A 23824-nucleotide genomic window follows, 5' to 3' on the forward strand; every position below is an offset into this window, starting at 1 on the left:
ATTCTCTTGAATGAAATTACTGATTGTTTCTATAATTTCTTGTTTGACCCACTCATTCTTTAGGATTAAATTGTTTAATTTCCAGTTAGTTTTTAGTCTGTCTTTCCCTGGCCCTCTATTGCATATAATTTTTATTGCATCATGATCTGAGAACGATGTGTTTAATATTTCTGCCTTACTGCATAGAATTGTGAGGTTTTTATGCCCTAGAACATGGTCAATTTTTGAGTATGTGCCATGAACCGCTGAGAAGAAAGTATATTCCTTTTTATCCCCATTCAGTTTTCTCCAGAGATCTATCATACCTATCCTCTCTAAAATCCTGTTCACCTCCTTAACTTCTTTCTTGTTTATTTTTGAGGTTGGATTTATCAAGTTCAGAGAGGGGGAGATTAAGGTCTCCCACTAGTATAGTTTTGCTATCTATTTCTTCCTCTAATTCCTTTAGCTTCACCTCTAGGAATTTGGAAGCTACACCACTTGGTGCATATATGTTAAGTAGTGATATTGCTTCATTCTCGATGGTGCCTTTTAACAGGATATAGTTTCCTTCCTTATCTCTTTTAATTAGGTCAATTTTTGCATTTGCTTTATCTGAGATAAGGATTGCTACCCCTGCTTTTTTTACTTTAGCTGAGGCATGATATATTTTACTCCATCCTTTTACCTTTACCTTGTGTGTATCCCTCTGTTTCAGATGTGTTTCTTGTAAACGGCATATTGTAGGATTATGATTTCTAATCCATTCTGCTATCTGTCTCCGTTTTATAGGAGAGCTCATTCCATTCACATTTACAGTTATGATTGTTATCTGTTTCTTTCCACTTATCCTATTCCTGCCCCTGTTAATGTTCATATTTTTCCTCCCTTCTCCCTTCCCCCCCTTAATAGTTTTCCTTTTGACCACTGCCTCCCTCAGTGTTCCCTTTTCGGCCCCCCTCCCTTTTCCTCCCCTTTTCCCCTTACTACCTTCCCTCTCTACAAACCACTCCCACCCCCCTTTTGTAACCCTTTCTCCCTCCTACTACCTGTAGGCTATTGTTATACTTAATGAGGTATGCTATTTTTTCTTCGCATCAAGAATGACAGGAACAGATCTCATGCGAAGCTCCTCTCCCTCCCCTCTTTCCCTCTAAAATGATGTGTGTTCTCCTTGTTTACCTTTCTAAGTCACTGTTGCTTCTCGTAATTGGAGGTTGAATTTTCCTTTGAGTTCTGGCTTTTTTATCAAGAAGGTCTGGAACTCTGTTATATCATTGAATGACCATCTCTTTGCCTGGAAGAATATGCTCAGTCTTGCTGGGTATGTGATCCTTGGTTGTAATCCAAGCTGTTTTGCCTTCCTGAAAATTGTATTCCACTGCCTCCGATCTTTCAGTGTGGAGGCTGACAAATCCTGTGCAATCCTCACTGTGGACCCTCGATATCTGAATTGTTTCTTTCTGGCCGCTTGAAGTATTTTCTCTTTTATCTGGTAGTTCTGGAGTTTGGCCACAACATTTCGAGGATTTTTCAGTTTGGGATCTCTTACAGCAGGTGTCTGGTGGATTCTGTCTATTTCTATTTTCCCCTCAGGTTCAAGTATCTCAGGGCAGTTTTCCTTAACGAGCACTTGGAGAATGTTGTCCAGGCTCATTTTTTCATCATAATTTTCTGGTAGGCCTATGATTCTCAGATTATCTCTCCTGGATCTGTTTTCCAGGTCAGTTATTTTTTCTTTGAGGTATTTTACCTCTTTTTCTAATTTTTCATTTTTGTTGTTTTGCTTGGCTACTTCTTGGTTCCTCATAGAGTTATTTGTTTCCATTTGTTTAATTCTGGTTTTTAGCAAATCATTTTCCTTGGTTAATTTTTGAAGCTCCTTTTCCATATCATACACTTTTCTTTTTAGAGATGTTTTCCTCATTATAATGCTTTTCGAATTCTGCTATTTTTGTTTTGAGAGAATTATTCATTTTCTCTTCTATCTCTCTCATTTTGCTTTCAAAGTTCCTTTTGATCTCATCTAGGAGAGCCTTCTGTGCTTGGGATCCATTCCCTGTTGAAGTTTCAGCTGTGGGTGTGGAGTCCACATTGTCTCCCTCTGCGGTTGGTTCCTCCCTCTGAAGATAGTAGGACTCTAGAGTCTTTGTCTTTGTAGTCTGCTTTCCACCCATTTTGAGGCAGGGTCCTAACCATGCCCTTCCTCTAGGATCCCAAGCCTTTACTGTAGAGGGTTTTGCCCTGGACAATAGTTACTATATTTTCAGGGTCAGAGGGGGGATTTGGAGCAAGTGGGGTTCACTCTGTCATCCTCATCTTTGGAGGTCCTGAAAGGGGCTTTTTTAAAAAAAGATTTCTGTGTTATGATGTGGTAGCCATCGGAGTGTTTGCTGTCCAGTATAGGGGCCCCTGTCTTTGCTTCTTATCTTGCTCTTTCCAGTCCCAGCCCTTTGGTGATAGGCCTGGTAGTGGACCTTGGGTGGGAAGACTTGCCCTCGGAGTTGATCAGGCCCCTTCCTGGCCTGCGTCCGCCACCGCCACCGCGCCTACCCGGCCTGCAACCGCCTGTTTTGCACTTTTCTAATGCAACTGTCATTTTAATATTGTTAATTACTGTTTAATACTCATTTTTCATGAGATCAAGTTCCACAAGGTCAAGGACTATGTCTCCTGAATGAACCTTTACTTAGTTGCTTTTGACTGGCTATTAGTAGATACATTTCAAAGCCTTAATGTTTAGTTTTTTCCATTCCTCCCACTCTGTGACAGAGACCAAGTTACCACATGATGAATAAGCCAATGATGATGGAAAAACTTGAGCTGAACAATAGATTCTTCCAACATTCACATTAAAAACATGCCATAACTAGTAATGTTAAAATAAACGACTAGAAGTCTAATAGAGTTTGACTATGTAGACTGGTTCCTTATGTATCTGGGATGAACTGTACTCAGACATAGGAAGGGAAAAGAAGACACACAGAAGCACCTTAAAGTCTATCACCACGAGGGATCCAGCTACTTGTATTCTAGAGTAAGATTTCTAACTGAAACACAAAAACCCACCAGACTGCATTTTATAAGTGACTGAAACAATATCTGAGAACAATGAGGTCAGTGGTTCAGAAATCACAGCATACCTGCTTTCAGATATTCCACAAGTTAATTTTCTTCTTTTAGTATAGTCTCATACTACGTTTACTTAAATAATAAGTGATATGGTTACCTATAAAGTTTTAATCAATACTATTAGGGTCTCCTCTTATATTTTTAAATATCTGCCCTTTTTATTATCCTATCCTATTTGGGTCCTAAAATTCAGGTACTGAACTAAATAATATACACTTCTCATTTCTTTATTTTGTTCCTGATTAAAAGAAAAAATCAGACAAAAACATAAAAAATTTTTTATGGAGTTAATGAACTTGGAGGAAATAAATAGCATCTCATCTATATATAAAGGAAGTATGGTTGAGGTTCTAGTCACTAAATACAAGTACTTTTCATGATGAACGCTCATAGTGAAAACTTTAGATTTCTAATCAATCAAAAAGTTCAGCAACACAGCAGAAACAAAAATAATTCTTAATAAACACATACATCCAAGATTCATAAGAATACATGGAGCCAAATTTACATCTTTAACTCTTTTATGATGAAAGCGGCTTTTTCCAAGTTCTTTTCTTGCCTCTAAATTCTACAGTAAATAGCAGCATCGTATAGAAGGAGCAAGCAAGCCAAGGTGCTTCTCTAACATCAATGACTGAATCCATATTCATTATTAAATCAAAATCTTGGGGAGAAATCACTGCCATCTCTCAATTCATAATGAAAATCCTTTGGGTGCAAATTCTCTTTTAAACAACAAAAACAAAAATATAATCTACATTTTTAGACAAGGACAGTATCATATGGACAACAGAATTCAATGGATTCGTGATCTCAGAGCAGGTATTCTTTCACTAGTAAACATTACAAACCACTCATGTCTTTTCATTCTATGTGATTTTTTTTTACGAAGTCTTTCAATAAATCCTCTATTAGGAGAACTACCCTATATAATAAGAAATCTTTTGTGTTTTAGTATTTGGTGGATATCAATGAAGCACTTGGGTTTACCATGTGTTATATGTAGACTGTTTCCCCTTCCAGTCAGAAATGTATCTGATGGGAGGGAGGTAGCATAGTAGCTAGAATGATGGGCCTGGAGTCAGGAAGATCTGAGTTCAAATAAGTTCTCAGATGCTTACTAGCTATGTGACTCTGTTACTTAACCTCTGTTTGCCTCAGTCTTCTCAACTGTAAAAATGAGGATAACAATAGTATTTACCTCTCTGAGCTGTTGTGAGGACCAAATGAGATATTTTTAAAGCACTTAGCTCAGTGGCTACCACATAGTGGGCACCTAATAAATGTTTTGTTTTCCTTTTTTCCTTGTTTCTCATACCACTACTTGTACACAAGTCATCTTTGGCATAAGGCAATTCTGAATATAATCAACTAACAAGCATTTATTAAGTAACTACTCTGTACAAGGTACTGGGGATACAAAGCTAAAAAAAATGAATCCATCTCTATTCTCAAAGGAATTACATTCTATCAGGGGAGATGTCACATACATATAAGTATATAGAGAATGCAAAATAAATACCAGTTAGGGAGGGATGGATTAGTAAAGACTTTACATACACTGTACTTAAGTCGGGTCTTGAAAGACAGGAGGAGGAAGTACATTCCAAACATGAGAGTCAGCCACTACAAAGTTCCAGAGACAAGAGATGGCATGCTGGGTATGAGGAACAGAGAAAAAGAATAGTTGGCTAGAACACAAAGTGGAAGGAAGAGTGATATATAATAAAGATGAAAAGTAGGTTTTGAAGGGCCTAACATGCCAAACAGAGTAGTTTCTGTTTGATCCTAGGAGCAACAGGGAGCTACTGACTAGAAAAGTGGCTGGGTCAATCTCTGATTGAGGAAAATCACTGGTAACTCAGGATAGGATTGAAGTAGTGAGTCTTGAGGCAGGAAGACTAATTAGGGGACTACTGAAACAGTCTAAGCAATAAGGGATAAAGGCCTGTGGGAATGGGGTCACATGGAAGAAATACTGTGGAGGTAGAAATGACATTATTTAATGAGTACATGGGACAAAGGAAATTGAGAAGTCAAGGACAAATCTGAGGTTAAGAACCTGAGAGACTAGAAGAATGGTGTTTGTTAACTTTGACAAAAATAATGAAATTCAGTAGAGGGATGAGACTGGAGACTGGCATGAATATTGTTGAATTTAAGAAGTCTCCAGGATACCTAATTTGAAACAGTCAATAGGCAATTGGTGATGCAGGACTGAAACTCAGGACAAAGTCTGAGACTGGATGATATCTAGATCTAGGAGTCAGATGCATAAATATAATTATGAAACTCATAGTAGCTGATGAAGTTACCAAAAGAAAGAGTGCAAAGAAAGCAGAAGAGATGGCCTTGGAAAAGCCTTAGGGAACATCCACAATTAAGGCCTTTAAAATGATGAACCAGCAAAAGAAACTGAAAGTTTGGTCAGTCAGGTAGACAAACCAGGAGATAGCAAGACTGTCAAACCCTAGAGTGAAGAAAAAAATCCAGGAAGAGAGGGCAGTCAACAGTGTCAGATGTAGCAGAGAGGTCAAGAAGGCTAAAGACTGAAAAAAGTTATCAGATTTGGCAATTAAGAGATTGATGGTAACTTTGGAGAGAGTAGCTTCAGTTGAATGAATTAGAAGTCAGATTACAAAGAATTGTGGAGTAGAGAGGAACTTCAAGAAATGAGTACAGAAAGTTGTTACTGTTGTTTTTTGAAGGATTTGGTTGAGAAAGGGAGGAGGAGTCTCACTATAGAAGAAGGGACAGTAATGTATAATTATGTGTAATAATGTGTATAATATGTAATAATGTATAATAATGATAATGTATAATAATTTATAATAAATTTAAGATTGAGGGAGACTTGGGCATGAAGGAAGCAGAGAAAGAACTGGCATATAGGGAGAGATTAAAGATTAGGAATAAAAAGGATAAGGTATGCCAAAAGTGGATGGGAAAAGGATCAAGGGCACACACAGAGGGGTTGGTCTAGGCAGGGAGAGTATTATAACAAAGAATAGGGGAAAAGGGAAGAGAAGAATGATGAGGAAAAAAGGAAGATAATGGTGAATGGGCTCAAATTTTCTCAGGCAAATTAGAAGAAAGGTGAAAAGGGTGGGAGAGTGAGGAGTTGGAGTTTTGAAGAAAGAAGAGAAAAATCTGAGATAGTTTCACTGGGGAGTACGATTAGAGAATCACTTAGAGAAATAAAAAGATTGCCTAGTGGCAGGATGGGCCCAGTTGAATGGAATCTTTAGCATCTCACTCCCATGCCCAGCCAGTTGTAAAGAATATTCTTCTATAAATCTTTTTTTAGGTATGCAAATCTTATACATGGGTTTTTCCCCCCTTTCCAGTTACTATATGGTAACCCAGCACCACTCATTTACAGGAGAATTTATAATAAAAGGAAAGAACTGAAATGAGGAGAAACTCATTTTTAAATTCCTCAAACTCATAAAGTTTTCATTCCAACTGCTCAAGTGAATAGACTTAATCAACTTTTCTCTTTCCCTCTAATCTTCAGTCTCTCTCAATTTACTAGCTTCTTTTCCCTGATGCTTGTGAAGAGGCCTAGATCTCTAACCAACTTCAAGGGAAAAAATACCTTTACTTCACTCTAAAGTTAGTATCTTATATCTCTCCAACCTTTAGCAGAAGAACTCCTAGAAAAAGCTGCATACACTCATTGTCTCTACTTCAATTTTCTCTTACTTAAAAAGTGCTATACTTTAATGTACCCTTCTCAATCCCATCCCCATCCTGCTAATTATTTTTTCTAACAATAAGCACAAACAAAAAAAAAGTGATCTTCATTCCACACCTATAGTTTACCTCCATGGTCAAGTGGAATTCTTCACCAAGCCTCTGAAATTACAACTAATCACTGTACAGATAAGAGTTCTGTTAAATGCTGTTTTCCTTTAAATTATTATGAACATTGTGCAACTGTTCTCCTGGCTCTGTTCACTTTGCTTTTTATCAGTTCATGAGGTTTTCTCAAATTTCTTTTAATTTTTCACATTAGTTATTTCTTTTTTTTTTTTCAAAGCAATTGGAATCAGAGCAAATTCAAACCTTGCTCAAGGTTACACAGCCAGTTATTTCTGGGTGTGGTGCTAAGTATCTGAGCCTGGATTCGATCCCCAGGTCATCCCAACACTGGGGGTGGTGCTCTTACTCGCTGTGCTACCTGGCCGCCCCACATTAGTTACTTCTTACAGCACAGCAATATTCCATTATATCCACATACCACAAACTCTCCAGCCATTCTACAGTTGGTTAGTACTTACCTGCTTTCCAGTTCTTTGCTACTACAAAGAATGTAGCTACATATTTTTATCTATATGGGAACTTTTCTTCTTTTAACCTTCATGAAGTTAAACACCAAACTGTGCCATCACTGATTCAAAGGGTATATACAGTTCAGTGACTTTTTGGGTATGATTCCCAATACTCTTTTAGAACTGTTGGATCAATTCACTAGTGTGCCTGCCTTCCCATAGTTCTGCCAACATTGACTATGTTTGTCTTCTTTCTATATTTTCCGTCTCATCCAATTCCCATTTTGTTTCAGTGTGGATTATAACTTTGCTGCTCAGTTGAAACAATTCTCTCCAAGGATGCCAAAGATCTCAATTACTAAATCAAAATGCCTTTTCTTGTTTCTTCCTAATCTCTGCAGCATGACACTCTTGGAAACCGCTTCTTCCTAGATACTTTCTTCTCAGCATTTTTTGGAAATTGTCCACTCCTTGCTCTCCTAGGTCTACATGGCCATCCTTTCTCAGGTTCCTTTACTGGATAATCCATCTCTTGCCCTTTAACTATAGGTTTACCTCAAAGTTTTGGTCTTAGACCCTCTTTTCTCTCTCTACACTCTCTTGGTAAGCTCACCAGATCCAATGGTTTCAATTATTTGTACGGAGGTGACTTACGGATCTATCTATCTGGCTAGGTATATCTCTCCTGAGCTCAAGTCTCATACTACTGACTATTGGACACTTCTACCTAAATATCCCACAGGCATCTCAAACTCAGTGCAACCAATATAGAACTTCATATTCATTAGTCCAGATATAATGAATGTGAGGAGAGTGGTGTATAATAAGACTAGAGCTGGACTGTGAAGGGCTTTAAATACCAAACACAGGAGTTTGGTGGTTGTTATTTTTTTATCCTAGAGGTAACAGGGAACCACCGATATCTATTGTTCAAGAAACAACATGGTCAGACCTATGCTTTAGGAATATCACTTTGCCAGTTTTGTGAAAGAGAGAGACTGGTAGCAGGGACACAAATTAGGAGGTTATTGTTGTCATTTCCTGTACAACTGCAGAAGTAATCTTCCCAAACCACAAGTATAAGCATGTCATTGCCTTGATCAATAGATTCCAGTGGCTCCCTCCTGCCTCTAAGATAAAAAAAATTATAAGCTCTTCTACTTGGCATTTAAAACCTTAACACAAAATAAGAGCTTCCAACCTGTCAATTCAGACAATGCCACACTACTCCACTGTAGACTCTCCAAATTTTAGTCAAACCAGTCTATCTATCCCCCTATACACAACATTTCATCTCCCACCCTTGGTGGTTCTGCAAACTATTCCCTGGGCCTGAAGCACTCCCACCTCACTGCTGCCTGCCTCCTTCAGAGCTGAGCTTAATTACATCTTACAAGAAGTCTTTCTGGTGCCCTTAAGTAGTCAGTGTCCTCCTTCACACCAGAATGACTTAGTATGTATTTCAGTGTTCTTTCTGGTTACTTATTTAAGTAACAAAAGTTTGAAAAAAAAAATTTAATACCTAGCCAGAAATCATAAGATATTAGTGACCAAGAAGGGTGAGGAAAGGCAGGAAAAGTAATTGGAGATTGGCAGGAAATGTCTAAAGCTGTATATAATAAAGAAATGGTTTTATCTTAAAGCTTAGTACTATAAAAATTTTTATTTTTGCTTCTATTAACTGGGTGGTTTTACCTATCACTCTGCTCAATCTTTGATCAAAAAAACCCCAAAAAACCAAAAAACAAATACTCTGCAACCACAGCCATATAATTATGTCAGAAATAGTCCGAGAACTAGTGCCTGGTTGGCATTTACCTTTTTTTGTGTTCCATATTTTATATTCACATTTTTAGCACAGATGGTACCAAGAATTACAAAAAAAGGAAATTCAAGTGAGGTACTTACCAAAATGTCTAATCTTTTGTTCATATTTCTGCATAAATGATTTGGATTTATCTTCATCTTCTATTTCTTTACTTTTATCTTGATTAATAAAACTCTGAGAAAAATAATTTATATAAAGTAATCAGAATATTTCTCCACCTCATATGACCTAGAATATCTGAGTAGGCCTTTTTTGATATTCTTTCAAAGTTCAATCATCATATAAGTCTAGACATCCTTCTGTTGGACAGAGGAAACTCTATCACTAAATTGATCCAACTCCAAGACTTAATAGACTGCCCTTTAAACCAATTTTTCCTCCACAGCATTTTTTTAGTTAAAAAACAAACAACCTATTATTATCTAAGGTCATGTAGAAAAAACAACTAAACTTGAATTTTAAATTGCTGAAGTTTAGAAGTAGATACGCTTGAAATAAACCAGCCAATTCAATAAACATAATACTGTAAGCACTGTGTGAGATACAAAATTTCTGTAACACATGGTCCTAGCCCCACTGGGAATTTTCAGCTTTCTTTTAAAACTATTTTTATAATACAACCTCCCATTTTAGTTCACTAAATCACTTTAGTTAATGTTCTTTGCAACTTCTCCATTTCTATTCTTTCTTTCTAAAGGTATGGTGACTAGAAATGCACACTATTCTAGAGTTGGACACTTATCTAGAGATAAAATGGGCATATACTTAATAACTGATTTAATTTTCTATAAAGATTTCTGTCTATAGCCCTAGTTAGTTGCAACTGAAAATGAGCCCAGAAATCCTGATCAAACTAAGGTAAGATGTACAATTACTTTTAAAAATCTCTGATAATTCATGAACAAGAAGGCAAAATTTAGCTGAAATTTCTCATAAACTTTATAGGGAAGTTAAAAAAAAGTTTTGTTCTTAAAACAGTTTGAAAGCTCTATTAAAGGACTTGTCTTTCCATTAAGTAAATACAAAAAAGGACATTAAATCAAGTTCTTACTTAGCTAGGGAAACCATTGAAGAACAATTTTTTCAGAACATTCTGTGATCACAATGATACACTGAGATCATCACTGCCCTAAATAAAAATCACATTCGACTTTTCTGCCAGCTCTTAGAATTAGCAAGTATTAAAAAAACACACATAAAATTATTATTTCCTGCTAATTCTTTTCTCAGTAAATTGTCATCCAGATCCCATCTCCATAACTTGAATCACCTTACAACAATTATAAATTTAAACTAGACTAAGTCTATGTAAAAAGGCACTATTCATTATAATGCATTCTAAATTAACTTCTGACAAATTCAGGTCAGGTAAGAAACTAGGTTTAAAAAGAAACTGTTGATAAGAGTTGAATATTATAGCATCTCAGGCCTGCCACTTCCTAGCTGTGTGACCTTGGACAAGGAACTTCCCCTCTGTGGACCTTAGTTTCTTATCTGTAAAGTGAGGGGGTTGGCAGATGGTGTCTAAGGCCCCTTCCAGCTCCAAATCAATGATCCTATGATCTTCTTCTCCCTAGACAAAATGCTTGTGACGCAACTGATTTTCTAAAGTTAACCTATTTTTAAGGAGAACTTAATAGATAATTGACAATAACATGACAAAAGCTATTCATCAATTCTAGAACATGCATTCTCTGTCTTCATTTGGCATTTAGTTAGACATATGTCCTTGTCCTTTATCTTGAGATAGGTATTCACCCTAAAATATTTTATATTTCTGGACACTGTGAGTCAAAAGAGATAGATGGAAATGAAGAAGGAAAAGAGTCAGAGAAGGGCAACTAAAGTGAATGGAAATGGAGAGCAGTCTAAAAGTTTAAAATGATCAGAGGTAAAAAGTAAAGACAACTATATATGAAAAAAGGAGACCTAACTTTTAGCTTAATCAAGCTAAGGAAAGGATAACAGGATAAAAGTATGATCTTTGCATCCTGGATATGCAAAATTCTTTAAAAAAAAATTAAATCCATTTTCTCTTCTTCCCACCCACATTCACCACTGGGAAAGCAAAAACAAAACCTTTGTAAGATATATACATAGTCAAACAAAACAAATTCCCACACTGGCCATATCCAAAAAATCTGTCTCCTTCTGCACCTCAAATCCATCACCTCTTTGTCAGGAGGTGGGGCAGCATGATAAGCAAACTTCTGTAACACTCCCTTTTCCCCAAACTGATGAACCAGGCCAAAAAGAGAAATTCAAAAAAGGTTTAAGATACGCTCTTGAATGAATAAACATTTATTAAGCACTTTCTATGTGTCAAACATTGTGCTAAGCTCTGGGGATACAAACAGGAAAATCAACAGTCCTTGATCCGAAGGAGATCATGCACTCTAACTCAGGGGAGACAATACTTAAAGAGCTCAGTCGAAGGAAAGATGGAAAGGCTGCTAAATCCTAAGGATGAAGCAGCATGCCAGATGGGTAATATAGTTCATAGTGGGCCACTAAAGGGAACTGGTATATTTATGGTGTGCCCTAACTTTTAGATCAACCGAGAACAATTATGTCTTTCTGTAGGACAATTCATTATTATACATTTTATCGCATTCATCTTACACTGTGGTGTCAATTCTAGTGTGTCCAAGACTGTAACCTAATAAGAAAGTTCTTAAAGTATTTGTTAATGGTGAGAGCAGTAACATTTGCTCTAAAGCGCAGGTTTTTCATTTTACAAAAATCCATTCTCTGTAACTATATGGCATAGTTATCAGAATTATCTTCTATGCTTTGTATTTAATTACTATGTTTCTGCAAAATAAACATTACTGCTGTAGCTCAATCTGCTAAAAGAAGTATTCATTTGCTATCAGATAGATAATTATACTATGTCACTACTACATAGAGAATGGTAACTTCAACAATAGCCTGGCCTTATTATTAAAATTTTTTTTTGTTAATAGATATTACTTAGAAGGTAAAAAGTAATAAAAAGGCTTCCTATGTAGTTAGATACCTCAACTTCTTTTCATGATAACAGAATTTGGCTCCCTGGATCCCCAATTCCTTAACTACTACTCTGAGGGTTTCAATATAATGCCAACTGATTCTTGTTATACTGATATTTCTTAAAATTGTATTTGTGAAGGGCTGAAATTATGGACTCACATATTATTATGAGAGTGTGCTCAACAATGATCTTAGATGAAATCCAACAACTATTCCATAGATTTATGTGATCAGAAATGTCCAATTTTGGAAATCGTCAAATAGGGAAAATAGACTTTTAAGGTCACCTAGTCATAGGACTTAGAGTTCAAAGAAAACTTAATCTAATTAAAACCTCTCTTTAACAAGAGTAAATGGGCCTGAAGATGTTATAAATTACTTGTCTAAGGTCACACGAGTAATAAGTAGCAGTCCTGGTTCTGAATCCAGATATTCTGACTTCAAAACTAGTTCTTTCATTATCACCTTTCTATCCTTCAACTTTGTAATTTTCCATAAAAACTGATATCTATTCCATTATCAATGATATTTAGAGAAGGATATTCAACTACTTTCCTAGACTGACTAAATTTAGTTTCTTTCAGCTTCCAGTATCAGGAAATTTCCCCTCTAACTGACTAACAAGAATTGCAAACTTTGGTACTTTATTTACCCTTTCTTTCTCAGTTGCTTCATCAGTAAAATAGGGAGGCTGAACTAGACCTCTAGGTCACTATCTCACCTAGAAGTTCTATGTCTCTAGAATTAGAACGTAAGCTCTTTTCTTCTTGAGAGAAGAACATAGTCATAAAGGTTTGATCATGTGCCTTGGTTGATAAAGCTAGTCAGTCAATGGCACAGTCAGGAAAAGAATTGCTGCTTGAAGTAATTGCTGACCCCCTACCTTACACTATAGTCTTAGGTACAGTATTTTTTAGAGAAAGAATAAAGGGCTAGATTATTTGAAATATCCCTTCCAATACTAGTAACTCCACCAATAAGTAAATATTATATAACTAAGGGTTTACTGCAGGTATGTTAGTAAACTAAATGGAAAAGGCTATTAGCAATTAAACAAATTCAGTAGCTACAAATTAGTTTTATACAATCAACACTGTAATTTGTAGCTATTATCAAGAACTGGCCACATCAAACATAGTATTGGGGGGTATTTGTTACTGGTAACAATTTCTATAAATCTTTATTGAAATTTTGGGGAAAAATTGGTAGATAATGACTATTTTGTTAATACAGATATTCTAACGCTAGGATAATAAAAGTCCACAAAGATATATGTGTATTGATAGTTTTTGCTTTGTTTGTAATTCCCAATAAAAGCTTGTACCTTATTAAAAACATCCTTGCTAATGGCATCCATGTTCCACAAACACATTCTCTCTCGCTGTACCAGGGCCTCTTCTTTTTGTCTCCACTCTTCTTCCCTTTGCCTCAGTTCTGACACTGCTGTTTGTGCTTTGGCATGTTCCTGATCCAGGGACTCAGAATTATGCAGTGCTAAACTACCAAGTTTCTGCTGAGCTTCAGCTAGATTCCATTTGCACGCTACAGAGCTTTTCACAAACTCTTTCTGCTTTTGGCAAGCCAGTTCAATCCCTTGGCTATACATCTGGATGGAGAACAAAACATTATTTGTAACAATTGAAGGAAACAAAGCATATTTGTGCAATATTTTACTTTAGATTGTATTTCACAGTGGTCAAACATTTCCAATTTTCATTAGCAGAGATTACCCAAATTTTCCAAGTCAGTTAAACTTTTTTAAAGTTTGTCAGAGAATAACTAGGGAAAAAAAAACTCCAAGTATTGCATCTTTATTGTATGTGCAGCTCGCTTACCGTTTAATATATACGACCTTGTAGTGCTGTCTTGTATTCCCAGCTACAATATAAAACTTTTAAAGGGTAGGGATTTTTGGTAACCCACACAGCAATACAATGGCTCATGTATTTTGGCCTCAAACATTTGCTTATTATCTTGTAATAATTAAAGCAATAGAAACAGAAGTCTATATTCTCTCTCCTCCTTCATACAATGAAAACAAAATCTCTGGAGTTCTCTTCTGTAGAGAACATCCTTATACCAAGGAATACCAAGAAGTGATTCCTTTTTTCCTATCTGTATGCATACGTGGAATTCTAGTCCTTAGTGACTGAAGTCTCTTACTCTAAAATAAAACAGTATTTATGTTCGTATTTTTATTTCTCAATTTGAAAAAGGTTCAGGTGTTGCTTTCATTTAGCCCTATTAAAAGAATTAAAAATGTGAAAGTGCTTTCTTTTTTTAAGAAGGTATGTTGAAGGACTTATTTTTGACCACTTAAGAAGTTGTTCATTAAGGGTAGCTAGGTGTCACAGTGAACAGAGAGCACTGGCCCTGGAGTCAGGAGGACCTGAGTCCAAATCCGACCTCAGACATTTAACACTTACTACCTATATGACCTTGGGCAAGTCACTTAACCCCAATTGCCCTGTCTTCCACCTCCAAAAAAAAAAAGTTCTTCATTAATTGTAAATTACCTAGCCAAATATGCTCCCTCAGCTGCAGATTATCTGCATTTTAAATACTATGTGCCTTTAAAAGGCAAGGGAATCCTCAAGCAAAGCCCAGCTTCAGGCAAACCTGGAATATAGGACAAATGGGCATACTCTTAAATCCAGATGTAGTACCCACTCAGCATTTCAGGATTTTGTAAATGTTCACCCCGTGCTTATATTCTAATCTGCAATACTTTACATATATACCACACTTTGCAAATGAAAGCACTCTGTTCAAAGCACTCCTATGTGTTGGTAGTACAAATACTAACATTTTAAAAAGAGGTTAATGACTTGCCAATTGCTATATACTTAATAAATGTCAAGACCAGATTATAATTTAAGTTTCTAAACATTTTACACTGAGAAAAAAATCTTTGTTTCATATTCAGTTTTCATACTTTATACAGAACTACTAATTATTTGTAAAATCTAAAGAAGATAGCTATTAGCATCAGTCTTATTTAAGTAAACTGTTTTCAGTCTAACTTCTACTTCTTCACATAACTGGAATATGAGGACTCATAAGCCCTTAGATACCTTGTCTTTTCTTCACTGGCAAAAACGGAACCAGAAATTTAAGACTTGAAGAATGTTTACAAAGTGTGATAAACATTTTATTCTTGCTGGTTCTAATATGGAAACTTAAAAGTTTTTAAAGCCAGAAAGAAAAACAAGCATCTTAAGTGTGCTTAAAGCAAACAAATGACCAAAACTAGTATCAATCAAGCTACTACTTTGCAAGCTGAAATATCATTGACAGAGCATTTTATCCAAATAAGGTTGAGTTGTGCCTCACAACTTCGATCAAAGTATACAGCTCCCCTCACCACCCTACGCACAAAAGGGAAAAAAAACCTCACCCACTCAAAATAGATTTTCTTTTGGGAGCACTTTTGTGAAGCAATCTCTTTGAACTGAAATTTCTTTGAAAAACTTAAAAGATCTATTCTTTCTTGTGCCTGCAAAACTGATTACAGAAATTGCTGTACAATCTTTCTTCAAAGTTATCTTCCACATATAAAGATGACATTACTAGTTCATAATTAGGGTGCTGACTCATCAATTCTTTTATATTGTCTTCATTTCTCAGGTGTCTGTGGTTGTAAAACCTAATTCTGGTCTATCAGCTGGGGAATGGATCAGTGATTGGTTTCTTTGTAAATGCCATACTTCTAAATAATAAATTTTTATTATCATATACAAAAATGAGTTTAGGGAAAAATGCTAATTTTCCATAAAGCATCTTTAAGGATCTATTCATTTTGCAAGAATGATGGAAGGTAGACACTTTCATTTCACTGGAAATAATTACAACTCTTTGGCCTGGAGAACTCTTCCCAAAACACTTTCAGGTAAGGATAAAAACAGAATAAGGTAAAGTAGGACACTGAAAAGTACTTCTTAGGACAAGATTCAAGACTTGAAGAGTCTACTTAGGTAGTTACTTAAGGGGAATGAGAGCCTGACATTCCAGACCTGCTGATATTTTATGTTTTACACATACATATAAAATAGATGACTTTACATAGTTTTGTCTTATTTGATCCTTTTGACAATTCATTGTAGTTGGTACTAGAAAGGATTCAGCACCCCCTTTTACAGGTGTGGAAGTTTAGTCTTAGAGGGGAAAAGGAGGCTTTGGCCAAACATGTTTTCATATAATATAATGTAAAGTACAGACAAAAATGTTATGTAAACAAAAGGGCAATGGTCATTTGAATAAGGGTGGGATGCAGTCTAATACAAAAATAAAAGCCAGGATCACAACAATTGAGTCAGATGTCAAAGAAGATTCCTGAAATTTCATTAGAATTTTGCTCAGGGAACAAGCAGACTGTTACTTCTTCCTCCATTAGTATCGGTTTCACCAAAGTGACCAAAGAACTACACAAAAAGGACAAGGCAAGTTTATTTAAAATTTACACAGAGCTAAGAAAATACAGATAGCAATCTGCTAAAAGTTTATATGGCATTATGAGGAAGGTCTGCTTCAGCTTCTTTCAGAATGTGGCTCACAGAATTTAGAACTGGAAGGAATGTCAGCAATTACCAGTTCAATCTCCTTTAAAAAAAAAGATTTCTTTGCAATTTTATTCACCCCAAATCATATATTCAAATCCATGTTTTCTGACTTCAAATTCAAAGCTGTTTCCATTAGGGCTAGTATTAAACTGGCAAAGTGAACCTGAATTGGCTGGTACACCTCATTGTAGAATCCCCCCTTCTTTATTTCTGAAAGCAAAGCTACCAAATTCTTTCCTCCTGGTTTTCAGGGAAAGAACAGCCAAAGTGAAAAGGCATGTATACCTGTGCCTAGGGGGGGGGGGTAGTAGGTGGGGAGACTGGCATAAGCACACTATGGAGCTGGTAGGAGCATTAGAGATCATTCAGTAGTCCAGGGATCTCTAAGATGTCTATGGATTTCGTTAGGTCTGTGAAGTTGGTTGGGGGGAAAACTACATTTAATATAAGTGGTTCCCTTTGAAATTCTATGTATTTTATTTTATTCATTTCAAAACATTATTCTCCGGAGAGGTCCACAAGCCAAACCAGAGTGCCAAAGGGGCCCATGACACAAGATTAAGAACCTCTCAACTAGGCTAACCCTCCACATTTTAGAGTTGAACAAACTAAGATTCAGATATTAGGCTACTTTCAGCCGAGATAATAAATTAGCCTACATTCGAACCCAAGGCGGGGCAAATCGACTATTCTTTTCATTACAGGGCACTACTCAAAAAAGAAAGAAAAAAAGAAAGCAAGCATGTTTGATGTTAGGAACCCAAAACACTGGTGCATTTAATTAATTTATTTATTTTTACGACATTTCACTTTCTGTGTCTCAGGTTGAGAGAGGCAATTCTGCCAATTCTCACCCCTCTTCCAGTGGGGGAAGAGTAGCCAAAGTGAAAAGGTGCTTATGTGGGCAAGGAAGTAGAGAAGGGTAGGGGCGATCAGGTTGTAGAGTTTGGAGTTGAAAAGGTACCTACAGTAATTCTTTCATTGCATACAAGAGGAAACTGAGTTCAAAGGAAGGGAAGAGATTAAAGGATTTAGGAGTGGAAAAGAGGACCTTAGGGGCTGCCCCGTACAACTCCCACTAACCCCCCCAGTCCCACAATTAGGACGCCTATCAGCTGATCTACCTCCAGCATTAGGCACCCACACCCTCCCCCACTCCCATGGGGATGGGGGTGTGGAACGAGCCGAAACCTGATGCAGCGAAGAGCGAGCGGGCGGAGACCGTGACCGAGGGGAACAAGGCTGGGGGGCGGGGCAGGAGCAGGGGCCAGTCCAGAGGCTGGTGACCCTCCCGTCCCCCACAACCCCTGGGGGATCGGGGGTCTGGCAGACCCTCTCCCTCCCACCCAAGTTCGCCCCTTTACCTGGGGGCTGTCGCCAGGCGGCTGCGGGAAGCGGGAGGAGCCGGGAGACACATCCAGCTCCGTCTCCTCGTCAGCCTCCCCACCGTCCCGGGGGAGGTTCCAGGGTCCAGGCGGCGGCCACGGCCGCTCCATAGCCCCTTTCCCCCCCGGCCCGGCAAACCGCCACTTTCAACGGCCTCCCGGCAGACCGGAACCGGCTGCCCCGCAGCCGCCGCCCCCGGTGGGGGGGCCGTTACCCAGAATCCCTCCGCGCGCGGAGACTCAGCACACGCCAAGCGTCTGCCTGGCCCCGGCCCCTCGGCGGAAAGAGACGTCCCGAGTTTTAATAACGTCACTTCCGGAAGCACACTTGGGTTGAGGGGGAACTCTGGGGGAAAGGGGAGAAGGGGAAGGGGCGGGCGCGTGGGCGGGATTCGGCTTGTGCCGTGGTTGGTGAGGGAAAGGAAGTGGGGGTGTGGAAAGAGGCTGACTTTTCCTCCAGCTGAAAGCCGTGGTATATAGTGTATTTAGAACTATTTTTTGTTTACATTTCTTGGGTTTCTGCAGACTTTTTCAACTGCAGTCGTAAGACACGGGCGACTCCTCGTGATCATTATTTTTATTACTAATAATTTTGACCGCAAGGACCCCCCAAGTCTATAATAATTATTATAGTTTCATAATCATTTTGTTTCTGTAGCCCTTTAAAGTTTACAAAGCTCTCTACTAGCAATACTGTGAGGTAGGTAGGATATTTCTCCCTCCCCTTTGCAAGTAACGTCCCTGTTTTACAAATGAGGAAACATGCCCGGAAGTTAAACGTTAACGATAATGATTTTATGCTGTAATAAAATGAAAATAGATGACCTTTCTGTAGGGCTTTGAGGTTTACAAGGAGCTGGGCATTTGACTCATAGTAACCTTGGGAAGCAGAGCTAGTAAAGCGAAACACAGAAGGTTCTCAAGGAACTGCTGTATCACTCTAAAAAGTTGCACAAAAGGAGCAACTTTTCTGATGTAGGGGTTAGTGACTTCCTAGGCCTTGAGTGCCACCAACTGGGGGAACAGGAGTACTTCAGGGAGTCAGGCTTAAGAAGAGAGTTAATAAAAGGAAGAAAGTGAGCGAATTGGATAATAAAATAAGTTGTTGATTTCGGGGGGGAAAAGAGTCTGCAACAAATTCAATTCAATAAATGTTTATTAAATGCATAGTATGTGCAAGATACCGTGAAAAAGAGGCAAAAGAGTCTGTCTTCAAGAAACTTACAATTTAATGGAAAAACAAATATCTCTTTAGAATTAGAACCAAGATTTTAAAGATATCATCACATAAAATCAAGAGCTATTCCCCAATGACTTTTCAAAGACTCTGAACAAATCATTTTCAAAAGAATTGTAAATTATTCACAACCGTATGAAAGATTACTCCAGATCACTAGTAATAAGAAAAATGCAAATTAAAATTCCTCAGGTGTCAAAGATGACAAAAGATGGAAATAGTTAATATTGGAGGAGCTTTGAAAAGAGAGGCACAGTAACAGGATTGGTGTAGCTCTGAATTGGTTCCATGATTTTGGAAAGCAATTTGTAGTTATGCTAAGAAAATGATTTATACCTTTGACCCATAGATCTCATTGATAGTCATTTACCCCTAGGAAGTCAAAGGCAAAAAGAAAAGTTACATATGCCAAAATATTTTTAACAACACATTTTGTGGCAGCAAAGAAATGGAAATAATGTATATACTCATCAATTGGAGGATGGCTAGGCAAATTTTCTGAAGTAAATTTAATCAGCTTTCACTGTGCTTTAAGGAATAATGAGCCTAATGAATCCAGAGATACAGGGGAAGATAATGAAATGATTTAGAGTAAAGTAAGTAGAACTGGGAAGATGCTATACAACTACAAAAATAAAACTGTAAAGATTAAAGAAAATAAACTGAAAGTTGCAAATTGTAATAACCAAGACTGAGTTTGGAGAAAATTTGAGTGAATGCACTTTCCTCACTTTGCAGAGATGGAGCAATGTGGGTGTGGAATGTTGCATATATTATCAGATGGAAATATATATATATATATATGTATATATATATGTATATATATGTTGGTTAGTTTTGCTGAACTGCTCCTTGCCCCTACTTTTTTCAGCCTGTCACATGGGAACGGATTGGTTGCTAAATATCAGTGAAGGGAGGGACGTATTCAGAAATAAAGATGATGTAAAAAAAAAGATACCAATAAAAATTATTTAAAATAAACTGAATGGGAGAGTAAGAAAATGGTAGAAGAAGAAAGGAGATGGTAAGAAATAAAAAGTACATTTTGTGAGGAAAGCAGTGAGGAGAATGTAAGAATTCACCAATAATTTCCTTAGTGGCACTATAATTATCTAATTCTGCCCAAAATTGAAGCCAAATAGTCATGTTCTCAATCTCCACTGACTTTTTTTTCTTTTTCTTTTTGGAGGGGGGAAGGTAGGGCAATTGTGGTTAAGTGACTTGCCCAAGGTCACATGGCCAGTTATTTTTTTTTGTGTGTGTGTGTGTGTTAAGTGTTCTGGTTCAAACTCAGGTCCTCCTCACTCCAGGGCTGGTGCTCTATTCACTGCACCACCTAGCCGTCTCACCACTGGCATGTATTTAAGAAGCCATGGTATTTAATTATGAGTTATGAAAAAACATGGTTTCTTCTACTTTCCTATGTTCAATTAATTTCTTATAAACAGTTTTGGGAGCAAAAACAGTCTGTCAAAAGCAAATTCCATAGATCTCTGAGGCATACTTTAGCTATGTTGCCTGCACCACTGAACATATCTGTCTGTCTGTCTTTCTATCTTCTTCAATATTTTGAGGTCCTGTGATTTTATCAGTGTAAGTACTCCTTCCATTGACACTGACTGCAGTTCTCTATAACTTTGTTAGATCACCTTCAAGAATTGTAATTTAAAAAATCACACTGTAGTCAGCTTGTTCATATCCACTGTGTTGCCAAGACTCATCAATTTCACCTTTGCAACATTTCTTGACTATACCCCCCTTCTCTTCTCTGATACTGTTACCACCCTAGTGAAAGTCTTCATCTCCTGGAGCCTGGCATTATTATAAAAGCCTGCTGGTTGGTCTTCAGGTCTCAAGTCTCTTTCCTCTAGTCCATCCTTCATTCAGCCACTAAGGTAATTTTCCTAAAGCACAAGTCTGACTATGTCATCCCCATTTTGAAAAACCTCCAGTGATTCATCATTACTTCTAGGATCAAATACAAAATCCTCTGGTGTTCAAGACCATTCATAACCTAGCCAGGGGTGGAGAGGGCTGTACTTGAGGACCTAGAGCGTCACACGTGGCCTGGAAATCTCAGGTTCCTCACCTGTTGATAGGTCCTTTCCCCCTTTTCCAGTTTTCTTACACTTTATATACCACAACCTACTCTTCAATCTAATGTCACTGGTTTCCTTGTTCCATGAAAAAGGTAACCTCTCAGTTCCTGGTATTTTTCTCTAAGTACCTCATTTTTGGAATGCTCTCCTTCCTAATATCAGCTCACTGGCTTCCTTCAAAGTTTCAACTAAAAGTTCACCTTCTGGGGTGGCTAGGTGGTGCAGTGAATAGAGCACTGGCCCTGGAGTCAGGAGGACCTGAGTTCAAATCCAGCCTCAGACACTTAATACTTACTAGCTGTGTGACCTTGGGCAAGTCACTTAACCCCAATTGCCCTGCCTTCTCCCCCCTCCAAAAAAAAAAGCAAAAAAAAAAAGAAAGAAAGAAAACAGTTTAAAAGTTCACCTTCTACAGAAAGTGTTTCTCAATTCCTTTTAATTCTAATGCTTTCCCTCTGTTTATTTCCTATTTATTCTGCTCACGACTGGTTTGTACATATTTGTTTGCTTCTTGTTGCCCCCATTGGATTGTGATCTATTTGGGGGAAGAGACTGTCTTTTGCCTTTCTATGTATCCCTAGGGCTTCCCTCAGTGCCTGACACATATAGTAGGCACTCAATAAACACCTATGTAGAAATTATACACATAAATATATAAAAATTAAATTAAGCATACATTTACATTTATATAAGTTAGATATACATAAGTTATGTGTGTGCATATGCCTGAGTCTTCCTGAACTGGTCTTCAGGGTGACCTTCGTGTCTTTATGAAGATAGGGACTTTGGTTACTATATTACATGTCAGAGTAATAATAGCTGACCTTTACAGAGCACTTTATAGTTTACAAAGCATTTTCATAATAATCCAGTAAGGTAGAGCATAATTAACTTGCCACATGTATATGGGTTTATACCATAATTGGAAGAGCAAAGGAATTCTTTTTTCTAGCAAATTGATTTATTTTTTTGTTTTTAATTTATTCATTTATTTTGGACTGGATCTTTCTGTCTTGCTAAAAGTGCAGTAGCCACTACTGGGTCCCATCCCTGTGCTTATTGGCATGGAAGCTTCGACTTGAAAACACTATGATCAGGGAGTTCATCATATTGATGATGAATTTAGTTTGGAAATTCAGTAGCCAAGATTATGGTGACAAATGAGTTGAAAATGAGAGAAAGTGAAGCATTCAAATTTGGAATAGTATTTTATAAATCCAGAAGGGTATCCAGTACACTCATGTGTTATATAAGTTTAGCATGTAAGCACAGATCCTTGATCTGCCAGTGACTCAAAGGATATAGTAAAAAGTGTCATATGAGACAGTCTTGTGAGAGTTGTATGAATAAAGAACTATAAAATATTTCCAATTTGTGAGTTCAGACTAGTTTGGAGCCAGCTAAAAAGTATTCAGGGGGCAGTTAGGTGACCCAGTGGATAGAGGGTGGTGCCTGGAGTCAGGAAGACCTGAATTCTAGTCCAGCCTGAGTCACTAGCTTTGTGACCTTGGGCAAGTCACTAAGCCCTGTTTGCCTCAGTGTTCTCATCTGTAAAATGATCTGGAGAAGGAAATGGAGAACTACTCCAGTATCTTTGCCAAGGAAACCCCAAATGAGGCCACAAAGAGTCAGACATGACTGAAAAGGTTGAACAACCAACAACAAAAAGCATTCACTTGAAACTTAATTCCTATCTTGGGAATGTCCTAATACTTATTAAGGACACTTGAGAAGTTGGTCTTGCTTAATAAATATTCAGATTACTTCTCCTTTTCAGTATAGTCTAGGAAGAGCAGTAAAAGTCTGCTATTTTTTGTAACAGTAGGCTTCTCTTTCCCTTCTATCTTTGAATGACTGGTAAGGTACTATGTAACACAGCAGTTTGTCTTTTCACCTCTTCTTGGACTTTGCAGATAGTCTGTAACTACTTTTGCATATTCAAGGCTTTTCTTTGGAGCTTTCATGGGGAATCTGCTAAGAATCCCCTTTTTAGATTTTTCATTTCACAATGGGTAGAAACTGGGTTGCTCTAAGTATGTGTGTGTATGTATGATGTACATATATGTATATACATACATGTATGTTTATATACACACATACACATGTATATGTATTTATACACACATATATATGAGATATGATTTTGCATAGCCATATTTTAACACAAGAATTTCATACAAACTTTGATGTAATCTACTTTCTGGAATCAGAGAATTTAGAGCTGGCAGGGATCTTGAAGATAATTTAGTATAACTTTTTAAATTTACAGATGAGGAAACAGATACATTGAAATTGGATCAAAAAAAAGCATCTGGGCAC

At 37.4% G+C, this 23824-nt stretch overlaps 1 protein-coding gene across 1 annotated transcript in view; it reads right to left on the reverse strand.

Annotated features, from left to right (window-relative positions):
- The window catches only part of CDC37L1 (cell division cycle 37 like 1, HSP90 cochaperone), a 38063-nt gene extending 19604 nt beyond the window's left edge, over positions 1–18459 (reverse strand). Inside the window, exons 1-3 of the mRNA XM_069090786.1 lie at positions 18149–18459; positions 13550–13831; positions 9294–9387 (exon numbers count right to left, since the gene is read on the reverse strand). Of these exons, the coding sequence (XP_068946887.1) occupies positions 9294–9387; positions 13550–13831; positions 18149–18280 (508 nt within the window). The 5' untranslated portion in view covers positions 18281–18459. The remainder of the gene's footprint in view (positions 1–9293; positions 9388–13549; positions 13832–18148) is intronic.
- Positions 18460–23824: the final 5365 nt, after the last annotated feature.

Source organism: Petaurus breviceps, unplaced genomic scaffold (genome assembly GCF_028583685.1).
Source record: "Petaurus breviceps papuanus isolate PSGF00001 unplaced genomic scaffold, PetGlider_PUasm1.0 187, whole genome shotgun sequence".
Taxonomy (NCBI): Eukaryota; Metazoa; Chordata; class Mammalia; order Diprotodontia; family Petauridae; genus Petaurus; species Petaurus breviceps.